The 24137-nt window shown below is 47.7% G+C and overlaps 1 protein-coding gene across 10 annotated transcripts in view; it reads right to left on the bottom strand.

The window, feature by feature from the left end:
• The window catches only part of MSI1 (musashi RNA binding protein 1), a 55665-nt gene that overhangs the window by 15822 nt on the left and 15706 nt on the right, over positions 1-24137 (bottom strand). For all 10 annotated transcript variants that reach the window (XM_030583023.1, XM_030583028.1, XM_030583029.1 and 7 more), the window contains 5 exons: positions 23930-24011; positions 23728-23812; positions 18588-18629; positions 16531-16623; positions 2726-2774 (listed from right to left, as the gene is read on the bottom strand). In XM_030583023.1, coding sequence (XP_030438883.1) covers positions 2726-2774; positions 16531-16623; positions 18588-18629; positions 23728-23812; positions 23930-24011 — 351 coding nt within the window. The remainder of the gene's footprint in view (positions 1-2725; positions 2775-16530; positions 16624-18587; positions 18630-23727; positions 23813-23929; positions 24012-24137) is intronic.

Below are 24137 nucleotides of genomic sequence, written 5' to 3'. Positions count from 1 at the left end.
GTGTGTGACAGGCAAGTATCAGAATCACTATTTCTGGAGCAAAACCAAGGCATGGAAAGTTTAAGTGATTTGCTCACGTTCACACTGTCCAGCAGTATCTGAGGCGGGAAAAGAATTTGGGAGTTCTTGCCTCCCAGCCCTATGCTCGTGGCCCTTTTAGGGAAGAGCAGAGGCATGGCAGCGAGGGACCTTGAGTGAGCTTGCATTGCAGCTGTAGCTAAATGGAGCTTTCAGCATCCAGGGCTGCTAACTGAGTCAACTTCACCAGTGCTAAAAAAAATCACTTAAACACACACTTTTCTATTTTTCAGTATTTTCCAAGATGGACTGGACTCTTTCTATGAGCTTCTCCTTTCTTTCCAGGTAGGAATTTATATTGCCCCAATCATGGTCTGGTATCTGGGTGTCTTGGAAACTCAAGAGAAAGTACCCTACACTGTAGCCATGAAGTTGCCAACACCAGACCAAATGATTGGTCCATCTAGTCTAATATCCTGTCTCAGGCAGGGACCAATACCTGATGGCTCAGAGGAAGGCAGTCCTCCCTACCCCCTTCTGTAATGCTCTACATAAGAATGGCCATACTAAGTCAGACCAGTGGTCCATCAAACCCAGTATGCTGTCTTCCAACAATGGCCAGTGGCAGGTGCTTCATAGGGAATGAACAGCACAGGGCAATTACCGAGTGATCTGTCCCCCGTCATTAAATCCCAGCTTTTGGCAGTTGGAGGTTTAGGGACATGCAGAACATGGGGTTGCGTCCCTGACCACATTGGCTAATAGTCATTGATGGACCTATTCTTTATGAACATATCTAATTCTTTTTTGAATCCTGTTATATTTTTGGCTTTCACAACTTACCTGGGTAATGAGTTCCACAGGTTGACTATGCATATTGCAAATTATTTCCTTAAGTTTATTTTAAACCTGCTGCCTATTAATTTCAGTGGGTGACCCCTGCTTCTTGCATTATGTGAAGAGTTAAATAACACTTCCTTTTTCACTTTCTCCAAACCATTCATGATTTTATAGACCTCTATCATATCCCCCCTTAGTCATCTCTTCTCTAGGTTGAATAGCCCCCGCCTTTTTAATCTCTCCTAGTCTGTTTTTGTTGCCCTTCAATGTATCTTTTCCAATTCTAATACATCTTTTTAAGATGGAGCATGCAGTACTCAAGGTGTGAGCATACCATGGATTTATATAGTGGCATTACGATTTTTTTCGTCTTATTATTTATCCGTTTCCTAATAGTTCCTAACATTTGGTTTGCTTTTTTGACTGCCACTGCACACGGAGATGTTTTGAGATAACTAACCACAATGACTCCAAGATCTCTTTCTTGAGAGAGAACAGCTAATTTAGACCCCATCATTTTGTATGTACAGTTGGGATTATGCTTTCCAATGTGCATTACTTTGCATTTGTCGACACTGAATTTCATCTGCCGTTTTGTTACCCAGTCACCTAGTTTTGAGAGAACCATTTATAACTCTTTGCAGTCAGTTTTCGAGGTCTCTACATTGAGTAATTCTGTATCGTCCGCAAACTTTGGCATTTCACTTTTTACCTCTTTTCTAGATCATTTATGAGTATGTTGAACAGCATTGGTCCTAGTACAGATCCTTGGGAGACCCTGCTATTTACCCCTCTCCATTGTGAAAACTGACCATCTATAACTACTCTTTGTTTCCTATCTTTTAATCAGTTATTGGTCCATGCGAGGATTCTCCCTCTTTTCTCATGACTGCTTATTTTGCTCTAGCGAATTCCCGTAGAGGGCAGAAGTGCAGGATCTGATGATTTATTATGAGCTAGCCATTTTTCTCCCCCGTCAGTGTGGGGCTAGAGTGGTACATCTATAAAATCAGGCAACCAGAATCACCTAAACGGTAAGAAAATGGGATGCACTGAAGGGCACCCTAGACAGCAAGCGTGAATACTTAAGTATGGCTGGGAGAGAGAGCCAAAAGCAGAAAATGCTTCCTGTGTGAGTCTGAGGCAGATAAACAAACACACTGTGTAAGTGCTTAGTGACGTACGTGAACATGGCAGTGGCCCAGCAAAGGGCTGTCACCATCACAGTGTAGTTGTGTCCTCAGGATGGTGCACACCATTGTGGTGTCCTCCTAAGAGTGGTAGCCAGTTAGAGGGCACATGTACAAGAGAATCAGGCACCTCCAAAACTAAGGCTCAAACTCAGTGGTCTCCTGTCTGATCCGAAGAGCCTGAATACCAAAGCCAGGCTCCCACTCTGTACCCAGATTCCACAAATGGGATTTGATGAAAAGGTGACTTGGGAGCCCTGGGCTGAGGAAGGGGTCAGAGGCAGGCACTCTTCTGGGTCTTGCGTCAGCTTCTCCAGGGTTTGGATTACTCAGGACAAGGTAAGACACACACAGACGACTGGAGCCACGTAGGTAGTGGGGAGGGGAGGAGGCTGCCTCCTCTCACATGTCAGCAAGTTTACAGCACAGGAAACAGGCTGGACAAAAGCTCTCTGTGATGCAAAGGACTCTGCTAAAGGATGCGGATGCTAAGGGATGGGTGATGGGAGGTGAGATAAAGAGCAGCTGTGACCTGCATGCCCTGCTGCTGGCCACCGGACACTAGCTTCCCCTCCACCCCCATCACCACAAACACACACGCTGCTCCTGTCATTACGCAATCCCCTGCCAGCTCCCCACCCACCCACCCACCCACACTGCCAGGGTGCTGCCCTCACCTCGGTGTCGGTTGGTTGTCTTGTCAAACATCAGCATAGCATCATCCACCTGCAAGGGGCACAAAGGAGGAAAGGGCTCAGATTAGGTTATTACTAAGAAAGAGCTCTCTCCCACTCTCCCTCCTTCCGGCTGGCCCCTTGCCAGAGAGAAACGAGACACCCATCTGCCCCCAAAGCGGAACATCACACACACACACACACACACACACCAACCATTCACTTACCCTTGGGAGGCCCCCCAAGTGCCAGGGCCCTGACCCAACAATGGGACAGGATTTCCCGCCACATTAAAGCGTCCGTGCTGTACTGAGGGCAGGGACACCCAGCCTGAACCAATGGGCCCATCTCCATCCAACTTTTAGGGTGCTGGAACAGGTTCCCACCTAGCCATCTCCTGGGGCGGGCAGGCACTTTCCTTCCCACTGAGCCAGGAAGCAGCCCTGGACAATTTGTCTGCAGCTTCGGGGGGGGGAGGGCGGGAGGGAGAGACTGACTGACTGACTCAGGGTATGGCTACACTTGAAATTTCAAGGCTAGTGTGGTTGGAGCGCCAGCGCTGGGAGAGAGCTCTCCCAGCACTGCACGTAAACCACATCCCTTACGGGTGTAGCTTGCAATGCTGGGAGCCGCGCTCCCAGCGCTGCTGCCCTGATTACACTGAGGTTTTACAGCGCTGTATCTTGCAGCGCTCAGGGGGGTGAGCGCGAAAGTTGCAGCGCTGTAAAGTGCCAGTGTAGCCAAAGCCTCAGTGTCCATGTGCACAAACCAAAGCCTGAGAAGGGAGAAGGAAAAAGAGCCTCACAGAGGCCTTGGCTACACTCACACTTTACAGCGCTGCAACTGGGGTGTGAAAAAACACCCCCCTGAGCGCTGCAAGATACAGCGCTGTAAAGTGCCAGTGTAGCCAAAGCCTCAGTGTCCATGTGCACAAACCAAAGCCTGAGAAGGGAGAAGGAACAAGAGCCTCACAGAGACAGAAAATGGAGGCCTCAGATACAACAGAGACTCTGCTTGGGGACTCTCGGAAGCCACCTCCACCCCAGAGGAGCTTTCCTCTAAGTGAGATTTCCCTGCTGGAGGGTGTAATTAGAGCAAATTTACTGCAAGGACTGAGCTAGTGCTGCCTACTGAATGGGGGAAGTGGAAGCAGACACCAGCCATCCCCCTCCCCCACCCTGGGGCCACTCTCCCTCTCCAGCCCCTGCCCCCACCAGTGCCTGGTGCAACTTTCTTTCCCGTGCCTGCGCTCTGCTGGGTATTTCCTTGTAGAAAAGCAAATCTGTGCAGCTACAAGTCAGGCCAAGCAGAGTTAAAAACGCACTCCAATCCCCTCTGCGTAAACCACCATGTAAACCTGTCCCACTGACCCGTGCTCCTCACTAACACCACTGCCTTAATCTGATTATGAAACTGGATGTGCAAGTGCTCAAGGGAGGGCCAACGGTATCTATCCAGCAGCTAGCCAGGGCCTTCCTCCGCCTCAATCAACAACAACCAGGAGGGACCAAAGTAGCTGATATTGCTTGAGAGCAGCTACTTTTCCCTCCCTCACTTACAATTCCCCTTTTTCCTCCTTCCCAGCCTCGGTCAGTGAAGGAAGCTGAGATACTGCCTCCCCAGAAAGGCCCTGCAGTCCGTGGCCCGAAGCATAAGGGGCTGAGTCCATCTCTACCAACCAGCACTGTCAGATGGCCAAGCCCCAGGCTTCATTCAAAAGAGAGCTTGCAGCTGGAATGAGATGGGGAGGGGGCTTACCAACATCCCCCTACCCCCGACGAGAGGGCTCCATCAGCATCAGCCGCCAGTGAGATAAAGGGGCACCTTTCTCCCATAGGTGAGAATGGAAAGAAGCCATTACTAAATACCCTCCACAATGTCACATGGAAAAGGGTCATATGGTCACTTGGGTCCCCCCCAAGAACAGGGGTCACCACCCACATCTGCCAGCTCCAAAGAGCAGAGTGACATACAGAGGACTCAGCTACCACCCCACACCTCACTGCAGCCAGGGAAGAGGGACTTGAACTTTCCCAACTAGGCCCAAGATCCATCAGATCAGTGGTGTCAAGACCTGAGAAACTCACTAGTGATCCAAGTTGAGCAGAAGGGGTCCGAACAGTTTATATGGAAGACATGACAACCAACACTTTGTCCGACACTCCATGCTACTGGCTCATCTCCACTGAGGCAGGTGGGAGGGGGAGTTGCCTAATGGGTGGAAATATGCTGCAGCTGCTCGCTTTCACTCTCTTGTCAGCCATATCCACTGTTTACAATGGTCTTTGTTACCTGCAGAGCCTGCAAAGGGAGGGAGCTTTCACGGCTGGTGGATCCCATGGGTTAATTAAGGTTATGTGGGCCTGAGTGGGATGGAGCACAATACCATGGCCCTCTCGGCAACACCCTAAAATCAGCAGCTGCCTCCTGGCAGTACATGAACCCCAATCACAGTAGCTACCATCCCGAACTAAGCCTCACGTCCTGACGGAGCTAGCAGCCAATCCTCTCTGAAATCTAGTCCTCCAAAGTCAGATTGCCTACTCTGTACTCTAAACAAGCCCCCACACAGCCTATTTACATTTACAGTCTGAAAACAACTGGCCCCTACATGAACGCTACAGCAGTGCCACAAAACTCAGCCAACTCCTGCACCCTCTCAATATCTTGAGCCTCCCATCCAGGAGCTCTAGGATCAAACAAAATTCCATTAGGGCCAGGATCATTTTATACACAAGCATAAATACACTTTTAGAGTATCAACAGAAGCACTCACAGATAAATAACGGTTCAAAACACAGCAAAATGTATTCCTCAGACTTTCACCTCTAGAGACCCTGAGTCACATCTTTCCAACGTAACAGGTTAAATAAGTTTGATGGGCTCAGACTAGTTTGGAAATTGACCCACAGTTCAGCACAACTGGTGAATTTCTTTTAGGAGAGGCCCAAACTAGAACATCAGTGGGTTAGAATTAAGGAGCATCAGCAGCCTGAGGGGCTCAGGACTGGCTCAGCCAGCATTACAAATCGTCAGGATTGAGGTGCACTGTCAGAACAGCATGAGTGGCCCAGGCCTGTCCCAGCATGGGGTGGCCACTTGCAATTCCCCATCCCATTAGTCAAACTCCCTTGTTATCGCCCTGCTGTGTCAAACAACTGTACCAAGAGGACCTCTCAGGCTAGCACTGCCATGGTAACTCCCAGGACACTTCAATAAGCTGTGCTGGCCCTGGGCTGGCTCTGGTGTCCTGGGGACAACGAACACTAAAACACTCCAAAACCCACACAACAAAACGAAAGTGGAGCTCATTCCACGATACCCTTCACTCCAGCAGCTCAGAGCAGGGAGGGACTTTGCATCTCAAACGCCACCCTGACAGGGTTTCTCAAACTACACAACACAGGACTCAAACAGCACCACCCTGTGGAGAGCATGGTGGATTATGGAAGATAAGCAAGAACAAAGAAACTTCCAGTTGAAGAGCAGAAAGAGCAAGAATTCAACCACAGAGCAAAAAACTAAGCAATCCAGACAATATGGCAGAAGTGCAGGGAAATCTGGGAAGTGCCTAACTGTGCGCTCAGCTGCCACCAACTGCTGTCAGTATGGAAGGCCAGGGGGATCAGACAGGAGGCTCACCCTCTGCCAGGGAGATGCACCTAGGAATGCCAAGCATGGGTGCTTTACAGACATGAACCAATAAATCCCACAGCCTCCCTGTGAGGGTGTGTGTGTGTGTCACGATTATTTGTCCCATTTCACAGATGGTGAAACCGAGGCATAGAGCAGCTAAGTGGCTTGTCCAAGATCAGTGTCAGGAATGGAAGCCAGGGGATGCTGAGCTTGCAGCTCCTGGAAAGCAGAAGGCCAGGCTCCCCTTCAGCCCTCAGCACATTCCCAGTGACACAGGCCATTCGGAGCACTGCACCGGGTGCACATTCAACTCACCAACTGCTAATGTGTGTCCTTAATAGGCTTCGGTGTCCATGGAAACCCAGGGCCCGGGAGGCGGGATTAGTGGGGCCGGCTGGCCCCAGCAGCCAAGTTCATGTGGCCAAGCGCTAAGTGTGAGTGGCAGTCCTTGGCGGGCGGCTATTGTTGTGGCTGGCTGTTGGGTGCCTCTCTGGGCAGAGCCCCCGCTGGGATCCTTGCCACTCCCCAGCCCATTCTCCTGAGCCTTTCTTCTCCGGGCCACGCTAGCTTTGCCAACGCCGAGTTAGGCCTGAACAAAAGAGGCTGCTGGGGACAGCTTCTCTTGGGGCCTGATTACCATGGTAACCCTGGCCCCTCCAATCCCAGCTGCTGGATCAGATTAGTGCGAGCTCTAATGCTCTTCTGCAAAGCGCTCAGCACAGACACAAAGACACCCTGCTGCGGCCAGTCTCACCAGGGGCCGGCCTCACGAGCCTGTGTGAGAGAGGGCAGCCTGCACCCCCGCCCCAAATACACACAAAACAGCCTTTCAATGCCACCTCACTCCCTTTGTGCGCACAGCGCTGGAGCAATGCTACAACTCATACCACAGCATACCCAGTACAGCAGCTCAGATCTATGCCCATACCCCACACCCGGCCTCCAAACATCCTCCCTCTGTCCCCAGATTCCACTCACCCATATTCCAACATAAGCTTGCCCAAAGAGGGAAGGAGCAATGAGCCATCCCACACTCTTCTCAAAGGGGAGGGATGCACAAATTTCCCATCTCATAAAACTAAGTGGAGGAGGAAGAAGGGGAGCACCCAACTTCCCCAGAGCTCCCTCCCTCCAAGGGGGTCATCTAGAGGACACAGCCACCCCCTGATTTCTTCCAATTTCACAGACACAGTGTTGGGCGGAACAGGAGCAGAGTTACCCCAGATTTCCCTCACTCATGCACACAACCAGCAAAACTAAAACTAACAAGCATAGCCCAAAGAGGGCTTTGCTGCCTTACTCTCTGTAAAACAAAATCCTGTTGACATTCAACCACACACCTAACAAAAGGGCATTGCAGTGCACACATGAGGTTGAGAACGTATTCTGCTCACACACACCCTTCACAAAAACTACCCGTTATAAAAATACTATAGTTAAGAAATTTCAAGTCTGGCAGCAAATTCTCAGTTAAGGCTCCCAGACCAACTTGAATCCTGTCCCTATCCCCACTCCATACCCAGGCCCACACCCCCACCATGCCATTGCCACATCAACTCTGCCTGCCCTCTTGTGCATATGCATTAGGATAAGTTATTTCATTCTGTAATCCTGCCCAGGGACCACATGGCTGGGTGGGGAGATTCTGGCCCATCTCAGAAGGGGGCCTCAACTCCCTGTTGAGGAGATGTGAGAAAGGGTTGGAGAGGGGAGCATTTCAGTATATGCATGGGGGAGTAGAAAGGATCTCCACTCTGCATGCTAAGGATAGGTAGTTATGCGGAGAAAGGTCTGGGGACAGGCTGGTACTGGGGGATGGCACCGAATACGCTGGCCACAAAGAAAGGGATAGAGTTAAAAGCGGTTTGCAATGAGTGTGTGGGGATTATTTGGTCTGTACACTGAGAGGTGTAAAGGCAGAGAAACATTTTGAGCTTGTACTGAGAAAAGGAAGGGTTGGCCAGTGGGAACAGGACTGCAGGGTGTGATCTCCAGCCCATGTGGGGAAGGTGGGCAGAGATACTGGGAAAGGATTAAAATTAACTTCAGAATTGTCTGATTTTTTAAAATAGCATTTACAGTTCCAACAATACAGTTGCAATGGGGTGTGGACATTCCATACAACTGTAACTGGGCATTAACAAAAGTTTTGCTGGGTGAATGGTCTTGTTTCTCCCTCTTAAATAAATATTTGTTTTAATTGTTGAAAGACAGCAAATGAGTGTTTAGCTTAGTGGTCAAGGCTGTAGTGATCCAACACCTGACATTAGAAGCTCAAGGCTTAAGTTTCTTCTATAGCTGTTAGATAATGTCTTTCTCCTTGTTCAACTACTAGGCTCAGCCGTGATGGGGGAAGGAAAAGGTTAATATATCAACTCCAAATGTACTGCCTCCACAGAGCTTGGCCACAGGACTCACATGGCAATGGGACTATTTGGTAGTTAGGGGGCGTACGCATGTCCCCCAAGTCCCACATTCTATAGACAGAGGGTATAATGATCCCCACTCATTAGCAGCCCCCCAGCTCCTTCAGAAACCTTCTCTGCAGTTGGGCACCAAATCCATGGGGAGGAGGGAGGAATAATGTGGCTCTGTGGAGGAAATACATTCAGGGACAGAGTCTCCCTTAGGCATATGCAGCTGCATAGGGCAGCCAAAATCTGGGGCACCACCGAGACCACAGGTGTGACTTCTCATCTTGCTGGCGGGTGCTTGACCTCCACTTCAGGTCCTGCCCCAACTCCAACCCTTCTCCCAAGCCCCCACTCCTACTCCACCTCCACCCCATCTCTTCCTCATCTCCTTCCCCTTCCTCCTGGAGCTTGAACGCCACAAATCAGCTGTTTGCAGCGCTCTGTGAGCGCTGGGAGGGACAGGGAGGAGTTGGTAAGCGTGAGGCCACTGGTGCACAGGAGAAGGGGGGCAGAGGGGAGGAGCTCTGTACCCAATAAGTTTTCCAGCCCCTGAGTCCACGCCTATGACCAGGACAGCAGGTAAGAGCAGGTCGGCTCCCACACATCCAGCACGTGCTGCAGTCTCCTTACTAGGCAGAAGGCAGGGGCCATATTCACAGAGCCAAATGCACCAGCATAGGGGCACCAGTTGCACCGGCATAGGGGCACCTGTTTAATAATCTTAAGGATGGCCCTGTTCAGAGAAAGTGTTAACTGGTGGTAAGGAGCCCTCTCTCCTAGTCCTTCATGGCATTGCTACTGCTGAGCCCGACTTTAGGGAGCTTTGCTAGCAGTGTCCTCCCTGAGGAAATGGGCTAAGGAGCTCAGGTAGCTGATCAGGAATTGAAGCTCTTCCCTCCCAGAGCAGCCCTACAGATTTCACAGACAGGCACATAGCATTGAAGCTGCCCTCCCCCAGGTGAGTAAGCCCTGAGATGTTTAGGCAGAAGGATGTTAACCAGTTCACCAGACTGAACATACAGTATTATTATCCATGCAGATAGCCTTTCAGCAGATATGCCTTAGCCTCCAGGTTTTTCCTGAAAAGGCCACCAACAGTTTAACCTTTTCAATGGCCTAGTCCCATCAGCTAACAGCTCACTAATACAGTCATGGGGCTTTAGGGAGGGATGGGCAGAGACTGATTCAGATGAAAATCCAGTCAAGTTTTGGAGTGAGCGTCTGTCTGCAGGTGTACAGCTTGGTGAAAGTTACAAATATTCAAAAAGGAACTTTGAAGGCAGAAGTGGAGGCTTCCCCATGGCTGCAAAGAATGAGACCTTCAGAAAAAGACTGAACCAGGGCTTTGGAGTGGAGCATGGAGCTGGAGTGTGGCGTAGCTCTGGAGCAGTGGAGCTGCAGGTTTTTGCCTGTAGCTGGAGCGGAGCCAGACAGCTCCAAAGCCCTGGATGGAACAGGATGTAGTAAATCATGATGAACTGGAAACTAACAGCCATGCTACCAGGTGAAATGATATGAGGTCCTGGTGTACTAACCAAAATACTGGGACAACACAGCTTGATTTAGGGGAGGAGTAAATGGTTACTTGATCCATGCACAGGGACAGAAACTCCAAAAAGTAGATGTGCTGAGCCCATGCCAGTGCTAAGAAGACCACACTGGCTCTGTCCTGCTGAAACTTTCTCACTGCTCTGGGGATGACTGTAAAGTGAGGACAGGAGCCCCTTTCCCCCAGTGTAAATGAAATGGGCCTGATAGGCATGCCTTTGCCTGCTTGCTCTTGAGCAGATCCTTGGACACCTGGCAAATATCAGATGAACCACCAGTATGAGTGGTCATTCAGACTCTTGATCTGCGCTTCTCTGACTCAGGTCATTGGCTGCAGCCTCTTTAGCTCCGTGCCTGCCAGATGCACAGTAAAGGGAATCCCTTTGTTCCAGATGTAGAATTGCCACAAGACAAGTTGCCTGCTGACACAATGGAGGTGATCAAATTCCCCCCATCTGTTCGGGATGTAAATTGCAACCATGTTGTGAATAAAAATTTGCATCAGTTGCCCTTTGATCTGTGGAAGAAAGGATTTGAAAGCAAGTTTGTCAAGCCTCTGCTGTAGCAAGTTTACACAGAGCTTTGATCCCTGAAGTGGACTGTGGACAATTAAAGATCCTAATTGTGCTCTCCCAACCATGAGCAGGGGAGAAGAACATTATTTTTAAGACATTCTCCAGCACTGTCCACAAAAGTTTTTGATTAGGGGAGTGGGGAAACACTCATTTCCCAGCTGTGAAATACTAGTCTGTACATGATTCAACTACCCTTGCAAGGGTCACATCCCTGGCCTTTTAATGGATCTGCGTGTAACACAAAGGTGCAGGCGGCTATCTGGCCCAACACCTAAAATCTCACAGGGCCTTCTAGCCTGGACCTGGCTAGGTTCACTGCCTGGATGAGATCTCAAAACCTGGCCTGTGATGGGCAACTTAGAACCTTTGTAGAATTTAACATGGCCACTATGAAGGTGAGAACCCAGGCTGGACAAAAGGTAGATTTTTCCTTGTTTACCCTCAGACTGGGAGATATATAGAGGGAGTACAGGATATGGGTCACCTCACTGAAAGACTGAGCTCTCATAAGCAAGTCATCTAGCTATGGATACCCCTGCAGGCCCAGGCAACATAGACAAGTCACAACCACCTCCATGGATCTGGTGAACACTCTGAGGGCTGTAACCAGCCTGGAGGGTCAAGTACCTTGTACTGATTGGTAATTGTCTACCACAAAACTCTGAGGTACTTCCTGTGCTTTTTCCTTTTCAAAATGTGAACATAATCATTGTGAAGGTCAAGGGCCTCAAACCAGCCTGGAGGGTTAGGAGTCAGGATTAATCTCTCCAGGGAAAACCTTGCGGAACTGGATTTTCCTTATGTAATTGCTCAGTTGTTCCAATTTCTAGAATTGGGTGCAGACCACCATTCCTTCTTGAGACAAAGAAACAACACTTCTACGATTCTAGTTTAACTGGGCCAAGAGCTCTTCACGAAGTTCCTCATGAGAAGGCTCCCTGAAAAGAGAAGGGGGCTTGAGCTCTCTCATTGTCATGAATGGGAAGAAGTACCCCCATGCAGTGAGCTCTAGGATCCAGCAGTCCAAAGAAATTACTCAGATGCCTTTAAAAATAAAAAAGGGAGTTGTTCCCAAGGGGTGAGGTAAAAGAGGAAGAAGTTGAGGATCTGGGTCCTCCAAAATTGCTTTTGAGGTCCTCTGGGGCATACTCTCACTTGCTGAACTAGATGCAGCACCAGCTCTGGTTGAGGTGGAAGGTATTTTCCTCCTCTGATGGTTTCTTTTTTTAAATTTCACTTTAAAAAAGACTGTCTAGTCCTATTGCTGGTACCTTGATTCCAGGAAGGACTGCTGAAATTGTCCCTTGTGAAATCTAAACTATTTCCTGCAAATAAAAGCTGACTCAAGTCCAGACACCTCTCCATGGATTTCACGACCTTAATTCTTTCCAGAACCTCTGTTCCAGAGGGGAAAAAGGTTGGTTTCTTTAAAAGGCAGGTCCATGACCTTGGCTTGGTGGAGATGAGAGTTTTGGAGCCAAGAGTGTTTCTTAAGGGACTCAAGTATGTTCAAAGTCCTAGTATAGTGCAGTCTGAGACATCAATGGAAGCTTTGGGAGTAGGCTTAGACACATGGCCTTCCTCAAACAATTCCACACATCCTTGTATCTTCTCCTCATAAAGGGAGCTGGTCAGTGTTTTTCATTCACAGCATTTTAAAAATAAAAACAAAAATGGCCTCTCTTTGAAAGGAAAAGCTTTTTTATATTGATTTTTTTAATTTTCCAGTTTTTTGTAAACAAACAAACGAACAACAAACATTTGAAGTTTTGGCAGGTTGTTTTTACCCTCTCCCTCCATTTCCCCCCTTAATTATTGAGCAGTGACTAGTATTTTCCCTACATGCACTTCTTCTTTTGCCAAAGGTCAGAGAAGTTTAAAAAAAAAAATCATTCAGATACTTGTTCTCAGGGGCAACCCATTTTTCTTTCAAAAATTTGAAATTAAAAAAAAAAAATTGTGATCAAAATGGAAAGTGGTTCCATTTCAAACCTAGCAACACAAATTTCAAATTTGCTCATTAAATTGTTTTTTTATTTTTCTGCTCATGAATGTGCTGGGCTCAAGATCCTGTCTTTGATTAGGCAGAAAACTTATGTCTGGCAATAGCTACCTTGGCAGCCTTGACAGCTGGAGAGTTCATACATTTTAACACCAGGGAAACCACTGTGATAATCTAGCCTGACTTCCTGCATAACACAGGCCACGGGATTTCACCTAGTAATTCCTGCATCATGCCCACGCCTTCTGGCTGAGTTAGAGCATATCTTTCAGACAGACACCCAATCTTGATCTGAAGATTTAAAGTGAAGGAGAATCTTCCACATTCCTAGGCTTGTTGTGTCAGGCTTGCCTAGCAGTTAACTTTCCACCTTAACACATTCAGTTGTTTGAGCCCCTTGTCCCCAGAAATAGATGACAACTTCCCGGCTTTAAATATTTCACTTGCAGCTGAGAGCACAATTGAGCTCGGGGTAGGATTCTGGAAGAACAATCCAAATCTTTCCCTGGAAACTGGCAGAAAGATCTAAGAGTCTGACAAATCAAGGCGGAAAGGCCAAATGCTGCCTGCCAAATCCTGGGAGGCTCTGGTGTCACACAGAGGAGGGGACATAGTAGTCACAGCAGTCTCATCAGGGCACCTTAGAAGATAGTCCTCACCAGTTCCTGCCTCTCAGAGTACCAATCTCCTGTGGATCAGTGGTGCTACTGGATGTGGGGTCAGACGGAGGTCAGGCAGTCCCGAAGGAGACTGCTTCCTTTGGAGGAGACTTCCTGGCAGAGGAGATAGAGGTCTCCTCAATTCCTTACACTAAAGATATCACAGATGCAGGAGGACCACAGGGCCAGACACAACAAGAGGTAGAGTACCTCTAAGGAAGAGATCCTGGGTAACTCTTTAGAGGCTCTCCAAGATGACAAGGTTCCAAAGATGCTGTTGTATTAAAATAAGGCTCCTCCATGAGGAAGAACCATAGCTGACTGGTACAGAACACTCTTTTCATAGACCTGGATATCATAGCATCCTGAACTCAGATCTCATGGGAGCTGAGAGCCCCCAAGATCGAAGGGTGGCACAGGCTTGTCTCAGAATCACAACACCACAAGAGTCATCCACACATGGCCAAAGGAAGACCATTTTGGAGAGAGCCTCTCCGGAAATGATCCCACTGGGAGAAGAAGCTGGGGCTTGGCATGGAGAATGGGGACAACCTTCGCACCAGAGCTCTGAGGGTGTGCATTTCTGTTGGAGTGGCTAGGTGAATCAGAAGGATGCTCTGAAGCAGAGGATCAATCCAATCGACCCAGAACTAAGAGGCCCTTCCTTGTGGGAAACTCCTGTGATACGAGCAGGCCAATTACATCAGAGATAACCTAGCTCTAACTGCAGGATGCTTTCTGGAGCACTCCTCCTTTTTGCCATGAGGGTTACTGAACTGCATGAAGCTCTCCTTCCAGCCCTGTCCAAGGAACCTGGAGCCTTAGCTCAGGGAACCAATCTGAGCAGGGCCTCTTGGGGGGATCTTTTAATTATGGACATTCCCTTTTTGCATGCGTGTTCTCTCTCTTGGCTTCCACTCTAAGGGAGGTTTCAAAGGCACATTACACAGCCCTAGACACTCCTCCACAGGTCTCCTAGAATACTGCGCCTCCAAAGCTTATGGCAGCAAGAAATTCTGCTGTTTTCTTTTTGGGCCCTTTTAGAATCACAGCATTTTCCCCAAGCACGAAAGGCACTTTTCCTGCTTTTATGGAGTAGGAAACATAGGACAAGAGGAGCATTATTTAAAGCCAGTCTTTTTGGTAGTGTTCTCTCTCTTGGGCAAACCCTGACAAAACAGTCAAGACATTAGAAAGGAGAAGTGTGCATTCCTAAAATTAATTATAAAAGTACATTAAAGCTATGCACAAATGCTGTGTGTCTTACATGACTGAAGGGAGAGGTTGGTTCTGTGACACTGTTTGGAAGGCAGAGGGACAGTTACCAGGTGCAGGGTATTTGTGCTCTATGGAACTTAAGGCTAAGAGAGGATTGTGCCCCTGACTTTCAACTACTGATCAGAACGGTTCTGTGACCATTGAGCAGACTCATGACTCCTGCAATGGTGCTCTGGAGACATCAACACAGAACAGGACATATGGTTACAGCACATTTACTTTCTGTGTTAGAATACAGAAAAAATGTAAAGAAGTGACTAACGTGGATACTGATTCCCAGAGCACTGAACACTTGCCCTTTCTCCCAAGACTGACTGGAAACATTAAGCTGCTGCAAGTGACTGTGATGTATATTTTGTTCATCCTAGGATGCACATATCATTCATTCTACAAGACAAAGCAAAGGTACTGGACAGCACCACTCCAAATGGAAAAATCTAACTTTATAGGTGATAAAGAATTCCTGAAAGCTACACTGATATGACACAGCCGATTGGTGATGATACTCTCTCCCAACTCATTTTCTTCTCTCCAAACATTAAGGCATTCACACACCATAAAACCATCTTATGCCCTCCTCTGGGCTGCTGCTGGTGCCCTCTTTCAGAAGAGAAACAGATACTGAAGTCTCATCTGTCATGGTCATTCAACATTTCATGGCATTTTCTGCCAAAGTTAGGGTGCTAATCCCTGTGTCCTGGCAAGATTCCAATGTAGATAATTACATTCTGCCTCCCTACAATCCCCAAGAAGTAGTTCTAACTGGCTATGGTATCCTTCACTTCCTGTCCTAAACAACTGTGCAACGGTTCTGTGCACTGATAATTAAACAGTTACTGTGCTCCACCCTAGAAGCAGTAGAGCAAAACAATCCCTATCTGTAATAACTTGCATTATTTCTTAAGTGCATCAAGTGCTTTAAGGACCCTTCAGGGTGACAGTAGTAACATTATACAGCACCTATTACACCACAAAATCCTCACTCTTCCCAGTGCATAACAGGCTAAGACGGAAGATCTTTATCACTTCAAATTCTACCCCACTTGTTTTCCAGCATATGACAGGCACGTGTGCTCACTGAGGACTGACTGAATTGGAGTTAGAGGAGCCCATCTGGTTTTGAATGATCAGCTGACATAAAACAGCTACAGTAAAATGCAGAATCACTTAGAGCTTTGGGCAGCTTGCTTGACAGATTTTCTTCCAGCTTCCTAAAACTGTCACTTCTGGCCCAAGACTCAGCAAGCAAAGTTTCAGCCCAAAGGATTTTGTTTTAAAAGAAAGTTACAAAGGGGTCAACCATAAGGCTGAGAATCAGAAATGGCCAAACCTACACAGTTTGGTTCTGGATCAGATGATCTCAGTTCAGATCTAGGGTTCGAACGGAAGCCAGCTTTCAAACACCTTAACTATGAGTCTATGGGACTCCAAAGCCTCAGAGGCATCTCTGGAGAGATTCAGGGGAGGGGGCAGAGCACGCAGCCTCCCCTCTCTCAGGTTCCATCTACTCCATGAGCAAGCAAGGGGCTTCTGTTCAAAATCATTACAAGGCAGGCACACCTGGTCACAACCCTCTGCATGAAAATTCCAGCCACCCAAACCTTTTGCTAACCTGTGGTTTACCTGATCACCAGGAAGCACCCCTTCCTGCCTAGCAGAGAAACAACCCTGATCCAACTTCACCCATCAGACTTACCTTCCCAAACTGCTCAAAATACTGTTTCACATCCTCCACGGTAGTGTTCACAGAGAGACCCCCCACAAATATCTTCTTCGTCCGCGTTACCATCTGGGAAAGGGGAGGACAGGGATTCATGGGAGAAACAGAGTTAGCAGAGAACAAGATCTGTCTCCAAAACCTTCTCTTTTGTAAGCTGAAGAACATGCTGTGCACTGTATTCCACTGGAAGATTGCCGCAGCAATGGAGCAGAGTCCCCTAACGAAACACTGTATCTAACGAAGGACATTTCAGGCCCCAGAAATTTCACACTGTGAAACTCCATCACTCAGTGCAATCTCAGACCTGCCCAAACACGCACCATATTGCTGTAGGGAGACCAGATGTCCTGATTTTATAGGGACAGTCCCAATTTTGGGGTCTTTTTCTTACATAAGCGCCTATTACTCCCCACCCCTGTCCTGATTTTTCATATTTGCTGTCTGGTCACCATACATTGCTGTCTCCTACCCCTTCCCTCCCTAACCTCTCGCATGCACAAGCTCACCAACTGCCCGTGAGACTTGCCAGGGCACTGCCACTAATCTCTCATCTACCCCCTGGGGACGGGTACAGCATGTTAAATTCTTTCCCTACTAACCGTTCAGTCACCCACTTTCACAAACCTCCTTGCAGACACACAGAGTGCTGCCATCTCCTTCCCCACCCTCCAGTCACTCACACAGGGCACTGCTCTCACCCTGCCAGTCTCCAGCTCACCCTCCCTCCCTGCAGTGAAATGGGAAAGCAGAGCATGGCTGTGATACGAGGTGGAGATCTCCATGGCCCACAGGTCTGCAAATTGTGCAGTGTCCAGTCCTACAGGGAACAAGCACCACTCCGCTCCCATTCCCAAGCCATCAGGTTTAAGGAGCCAGAGGAAACTCCCCATTAAGCCTTCTTGTGCATCTGGGAGGAGGCAAAGGAAGAAACCCTGCCCTTTCTCTCCCCCCAGCCACAGGAGACTGAGGAAGAATAACCGAGGGGGGCAATGGCTGCTAGGATGAGGCACACTGGTGTCCTTTGAACTGACGCTCCAGCTGCAACCTCCCCTCAGCCTCTTGGCCACACCCCTGCTCTAGCAGGAACACATGGTCCTAATAAGCCCAAGGAGCACAGGGCTAATCCGCAGCAATTCCATGGTTTGGAGAGCAGCCTGTTCTAACACTAAAGCACCTTCTGTCACCAAACTGCTTAATGGAATTAACCCAATTCCTACAATGTGCTTCCTGGCTTGTTACTCAGGATACCTGCTCACTAACTGTTCTCAGCTCCTGATTTCCTGTGCTCCCCACATCAGTCTCTTCTTCCACTCTGCAATTCTCTCCTCTCTTCCTCAGCAGCCCTTTCTCCCACTGCAGTACTTGGGGTGAGACTGTAGGTTCTCGTCCCCCAGCCCAGTTGAGACCCCCAAATCTGTATTGCACTTTGAAGGCAAGTTGCCAGTTCGCTCTTCATTCTTCAGTTAAAAGTTTCCCATTGAGCATCTGATAGAACCCCCACAGCTGCTTGCTTCCACCAAGGCCCCACGTTCCTGGTGCTTGTCAAGTCCAACGTCCTTCTCTGGCCTTACGATGCTGGTGTGCACCTTGCCATTTCACAAAATGAAGTTCTTTCTCCCACACCTCTGCCCAGGTCATCCTATAGATTCCGGATACAGGCTACCAAAGAGCAGGTGGTGTTATGTCCTTGAGCAGAGTTCTGCATTTCATCAGCTCCACTCACTAAGCATGATCTAGCCACAGTGGAGTGGAGATTGGGCTGTTCCATACCCACACTGGCAATCACAAGAGCATCACAAAGCTCCACAGTGAGCTAGATCAGGCACAACGGAATGCAAGTCTAGAGGTGGAGCACCAAAGGTCATCATTAAAGTAGGAACTAAGCCTGAGTATCAATCATCAGAGCCTTAAGGACCAGTGCTGGCAGGTGCACCAAGATGCCCTTCCAGCATCCTCTGGACAAAAGCACAAAGAGGATTTAAGTTCATCGAGTTGCACCTTTTCAATTTGTAAAAGCTGCACATGCTACCTACCTTGGGCTGTGCTCGGCGGGGGAATGCTACTTTTGGGTCGATCTGAAAGAGACATGGGAGAGAGAGAGAGCAGGTGAACACACTTTAATTGCCTACATTTCATTTTTTAATGTAAGCTCTCCACAAACTTTGCCCAACTGACAGCTTGTCAGATCCAAGAAAGACACCTAATGAGCATAAAGTAGACTGCAGACAACTTTATCTTCTAACAGAACTGTGATCCCTGGAGACTACAGTTCCCAGCATGCAATGTTCCCTCTGAATGTGAGCAGCAGCAGTTCAGCACAAGATGGAACACCACAGGCTGGGATTAGCAGCCTCTGTTGGCCAGTCCTCTGCATTCACACTCTACCTTGGCCACCCTGCACCGGCAATGTCATATTAAAGTGCTCTATATTCCCTCCTTTGCTCTGGCTAAGTGTACAGAGCTCCCCTGGTTAATAGTGGAGCAGGAAATGGTCAGCACATAAAAAGCTAAGAACTTCATCCCCAAAAGGATGGATTCACATGAGAAGGGAAGATGTGTATTAAACAGAAGAGTCTCAAGGACAGAAAGTTGCAATACGGACTGATATAGACTCCTGTCATCAAATCACACAGTATACTACTGCCCCGTCTGCAGGATTTATGCTTTACAATAAAAACAATCCGTTACAATCATCCTACTGTGCGAGATGTACCTATCTGTTTGGTTTATTAATAAACCTGCTGTCCACTGGAGCACCTGTATCTGGGACCAATATCCAGGAGGTGCACATTCTGCTGAGGTCAGCAATAGATGAACACACGGCTGCACTATTAACACCATCACAACTTAAACTAGGATAATACTAATGCACTGAAAACCAAACACACACACACACCAACTCTTGTGATGTCACCTTTATATCAGAAATAATCCAAATCTACAAATCAGCTCAGAGAGCCCTGTGCTAAAGGAGGGTCTGTTCGACCCACAGTGGGAAAGGCTGTAGCAGGGAGAGGAGCTGAGAAGTTTGTCCCATTAGCCCAGCAGTTCAAACAGCCCACAAGGAAACTGCGTCTCTCCAGCACCTCTCACTGCTATTGTTCTACTTTCCAGCCTGGCTTTTCTCCCTTCATTCATCCTTCCATTTGTTATACAGAACCCAAAGCTCAGAATCTCTTCAGATCACTTCCCTCTGCCTTCCCACCTCCATCCTGATTCATAACCTAGAACATAAATAAACTCAGCGTGTAAGTAAACAGAGGCAAAAGTGAAGAACATAAATACACCTCCTCTTATGACCGCCAAACACAGAGAGCAACATACCCTCTTGGTGCCTCATAGGGACATCTGAGCACCTTTCCCTTCTCCTCCCCTTTCCTCCCACTCCAGTCCTCTGGCTTCCTGGCTAGTGCAGAAATCCACAGTGAATTCTGAGGACAGAGGACGGCAGGAGACCAAGAGGCTGATGGCAGATAATAAGCAAAAACAATAATCTACTGTCTTTTAGTTCTCAGCCAGTGTCATTCAGCTCCTGCCAAGAAGATGCTTTCATACACAGCAAAGTTAAGCCCAGGCCTCATTTTTTCATTACCCTGAGCGTGATAAACTGGGTAGAGATAACATATCCACCTGGCTAGAGGGGGTAGGCAGTAATTTCACAAATTCTTCTGCACAACTAGCTATTGTTGCTGGTAAAATGAGGCCTGACCAACCAACTGCAGATGTGTAATGGAAGGTGCACAAAGGAGAGAATGTTCAATACAAGACTCAAAGTGCTAAAAGGGGGCTATTCCTCAAGTGCAGGAATTTTCATAATTAAAGGAGAAGTGGTGGTAATCTCTTCCTGTATCCCTGGTATTAAAGCCAATAATCTGGTAGAGTTTTACTTCAGTGTCAGTTATGGATGTGATAAAGATTTGTACATAAGGAATTCAGAGTTACTCAGATAATGTCCTAAAAAATTTAACCAGTATCATATACTGGTTAGGGGTGTTATTTAAGTACTTGTCATTTCATTTCAATTTACTAACCTTTAGGGACAAATTGTGCCCATGGTTATAGCCATGGAATCCCACTGATCTCACAAGTGTAAAAGAGGGCACAACTGGGCCCTTCATTACCACTTTTCAGGCCACATAACACTGTTTAATTCCCATGTAAGCTCATATTACTACATTTAACTTGCTGACATAATTATCCATGTTATCTATATCCATTATCTGCGATCTGAAGTGATTCAAAAAAGCACAATTGTCATAACTCTAGTGCCAGCTTTGTTACATTTGTTAATAGTAAATCTGAAAATGCCTACAGCACCCCTCTCACACACACAAATAAAAACAGCAAAAGCAAAAGCAAGAAAACCTCAAACACATCACTGTTTCTAGGGCACATAAAGAAACTGAAGGCAGCAGCCAGCTGCAGCTTCACGCAAATCTTTTACCTTGAGACGGCAAAGCCAACTCTCATATCAAGCATTTCCATAAATAACCCCTGTAGGCTGCTAGCTAGCTTACAAACAAAGAGAAGTCTGAAAGGCACAAGGTTTCCTCCAGAGAATTAGGCCAACAACATTAATTACAATAGGAAGAATCAGAAAACAATAAAGCAACAAGTTGGGCAGACGTTATCTACCAAGTGCTGTTTACCAGGAGACACCAAGCACAGAGAATGGGGTGTAGTTTCACGACACTGGGCCTTTTCCCACAAAGTTTTATAAAAGCCTAAATTAGGACTCAGATGAGTTGGTGACATTTAGTCCATGACTAACAGCAGAAACTTTCAACTAAAGAGGGGTTAAAAACAAAAAAACCCCACACATCTAAGGCTCCACCCAGGGCTACAAAATCAGCATGTTTTAGGGGAATTGAGAGCCACTGAACTGCACATATAGATCAGGCTTAGATCCTAATCCAGCAATTACCAGGCAACATACCCCAAAACATTCGGCTCAGATTTAAACTTTAAAAATAATAATAATAATAATAATAATAATAATAATAATAATAATAAAAAAAATCAAAGTTCCTGACAAAGAAAGGACTCTAGAGAAACTGCCACCATTCTTCTTGCCTGCTCAATATACAATCAGCAAGCTAGATGCATCAGAGTATTTCAATGGCTGGCCAGCCCCACATGTTCTTTACACAAGTCCCTTCTCTTCTCCTCCAGCATGCTTACCCATTCCCCATCCCCTCCCCTTCCTGGGCCCAGCCAGAGGATTGCAGAATTGCTTTAAGACCAGAAGCAGCATTGGTTTAGACAGGTAAGAATGGAGACCATAGATTGCATTTCACTTCTGTCCCAGAAATACTCTAGGGACTGCTGCTACCATCAACATCCATACTCACCTTTTCAAGAGTGAGGTAGGCCAGTCCCACAGATTCACCATCAGACCCCATGTTTACATGGACTATAAAATAAAACAAGCCTGCTCCCACACCAAAACATTTCATCATAATCCTCCCCCCAAAGCAAAACTAACTTTGCACCACTCTCAAGAGAGGATGAGGTTTTTAAGACTCCTGGCAATCTGCATGCTGCAAAGGCGGCTGGAATAGGTTTAACCAGGAACTCCCATGGGGAGGAAGGTCCTGTATACATCAAAGGGAACGATCCATGCAGTTAAACAGGAACAGACATAAATCTCACCGCAGCTCATGCTGTAAGCCTCAAGAAAGGGGTCTCTCTCTCCCGCTCTCTCTATTCAACTCAGATAAAGAATTTGATGCTGAACTGCCTTACTAGACTTCAAGTTACACATGTGGACTTTTCGTTATTTCATGGCTGGAACAGGAACTTTTTTTCCCTCCATGTGCCCCCATCACTTGTATCCTCACCCGTGGGGCAGTATTAAGAAAGAAGAATTTGACAGCACAAAGTCACTAAAACTACTCAGACAATAGCTCTCCAACACCCACTCCCCAAACACAGATCCTACATCTCTCTCTGATGCCAAGGGTTTGCAATGCAGGAACTGACAGTCTATGCTAAGAGACACAATGACTCTACAAAAAACTATCTACAAGTTCACAAAGTGGCTAAAACAGCTTGTAATTGCAAGAACTGATGCACCACTCTGGGGGATGGAGGCACTAGTGATATCTCAAAAAGCAGAAGATGACCCACAAAGGCACCTTCTGAGTACACTAGGAGACAATAAACTTCAGGAATTAGTGGTAATTGCAAATTCGTATCCTGGGGAAGCCGTAAGAGAGCATGAGGCAACAGCTCCTCAACACAAAGAGATATGGGTCTATAACAGGGGTTCTCAAACTGGGGGTCATGACCCCTCAGGAGTTGCAAGGTTATTACATGGTGGGTTGCAAGCTGTCAGCCTTCACCTCAAAACCCTGCTTCACCTCCAGCATTTATAACAGTATTAAATATAAAAATAAAAAGCATTTTTGACTTATAAAGGGAGGCGCACTCAGAGGCTTGCAATGTGAAAGGGGTCACCAATACAAAAGTTTGAGAACCACCGCTCCACAGCATCACCAGAGACAACAGGCCTAGCCGTTTGTAAGCAGGGCTTTGGAGCGGTGCTCCGGCTCCACTCCAGCTCCAAGCAAAAACCTGCAGCTCCATTGCTCTGGAGCTGCTCTGCGCCCTGTTTGTAAGGATCAGCCGCCCACCATGGAGGGGTTACACCTATGGCAAAATAGGTGACTGGTGCACGCAAGAGACAAGAAAAGCCTACCAAAGGCTGTGGGGTGCTGTATTTCCATAAGGGACTAAGAGAGGGCACCATATGAGTGTGAGAGACTCTGTATGTCCTCTCCACTTAGGGGGCAGTTGCCCCCACAGACAGTTAGTTTCACATGGATACACTTTTTCTTGCGCAGTCCTGAATGTATTCAGCCTTTCCAACTCATGAAGTGCCACAATCAGTTTCTCAAAAGGGATCTTGCAATCAGCAGGCAGAATGGAAAATCATAACCTGGGATTCACGATCAATATTCCAACATTCACAAACTAACCCATACCTGGTCATCCATAGCTCAGAAGAGCAGCCAGTTAACAAACCATCACCAGGATGCAGAAGGGTGGGATAATTATCAGTAATCAATAGTTTACACCCCTCCTTGGGAATCAACCACCACAATCAATCAGTCCTCTCTGCTGAGGCTCAGCTGACAAAAGAACCCCCTAAGATGGGAGAACAAACCTCACCGTCTTGGAGTCCAGTTCATGTCTGGATTGGGCCAGAACCTTGTCCACACCGGCCTGGTCCATGAATGTGACAAACCCGAACCCCCTGAACCCCGAATCCCAGGCGGGAGATGGGGGGAAAGAAGGAAAAGAGAGAAAGTTGGTTAAAGTCAGGACCAGTTCTGGCGAGGGGCAAAGGAGGAACAGGGGCTGGTCTTCTCACCTGGATCTCTTTGTCAGCGGGTCCCGCATCACTAGACACTCCTTCACCTCCCCGAACTGGCTGAAGTATTCCCGCAAGCCCTCTGCAACCAGAACACAAGGCCATGGGCCCCTGCCCAGCGCCGGCCCCCCGGGCTCCCTCCTCACCGCGCAGCCCGGCCCACCGAGAAAGCGCCCCAGGCCCGGAGCCGACCCCTGGTGGCGAACCG

This window comes from Gopherus evgoodei, chromosome 13, assembly GCF_007399415.2.
Source record: "Gopherus evgoodei ecotype Sinaloan lineage chromosome 13, rGopEvg1_v1.p, whole genome shotgun sequence".
NCBI classification, from domain to species: Eukaryota; Metazoa; Chordata; order Testudines; family Testudinidae; genus Gopherus; species Gopherus evgoodei.
This window is presented reverse-complemented; position numbering and strand designations above follow the sequence as displayed.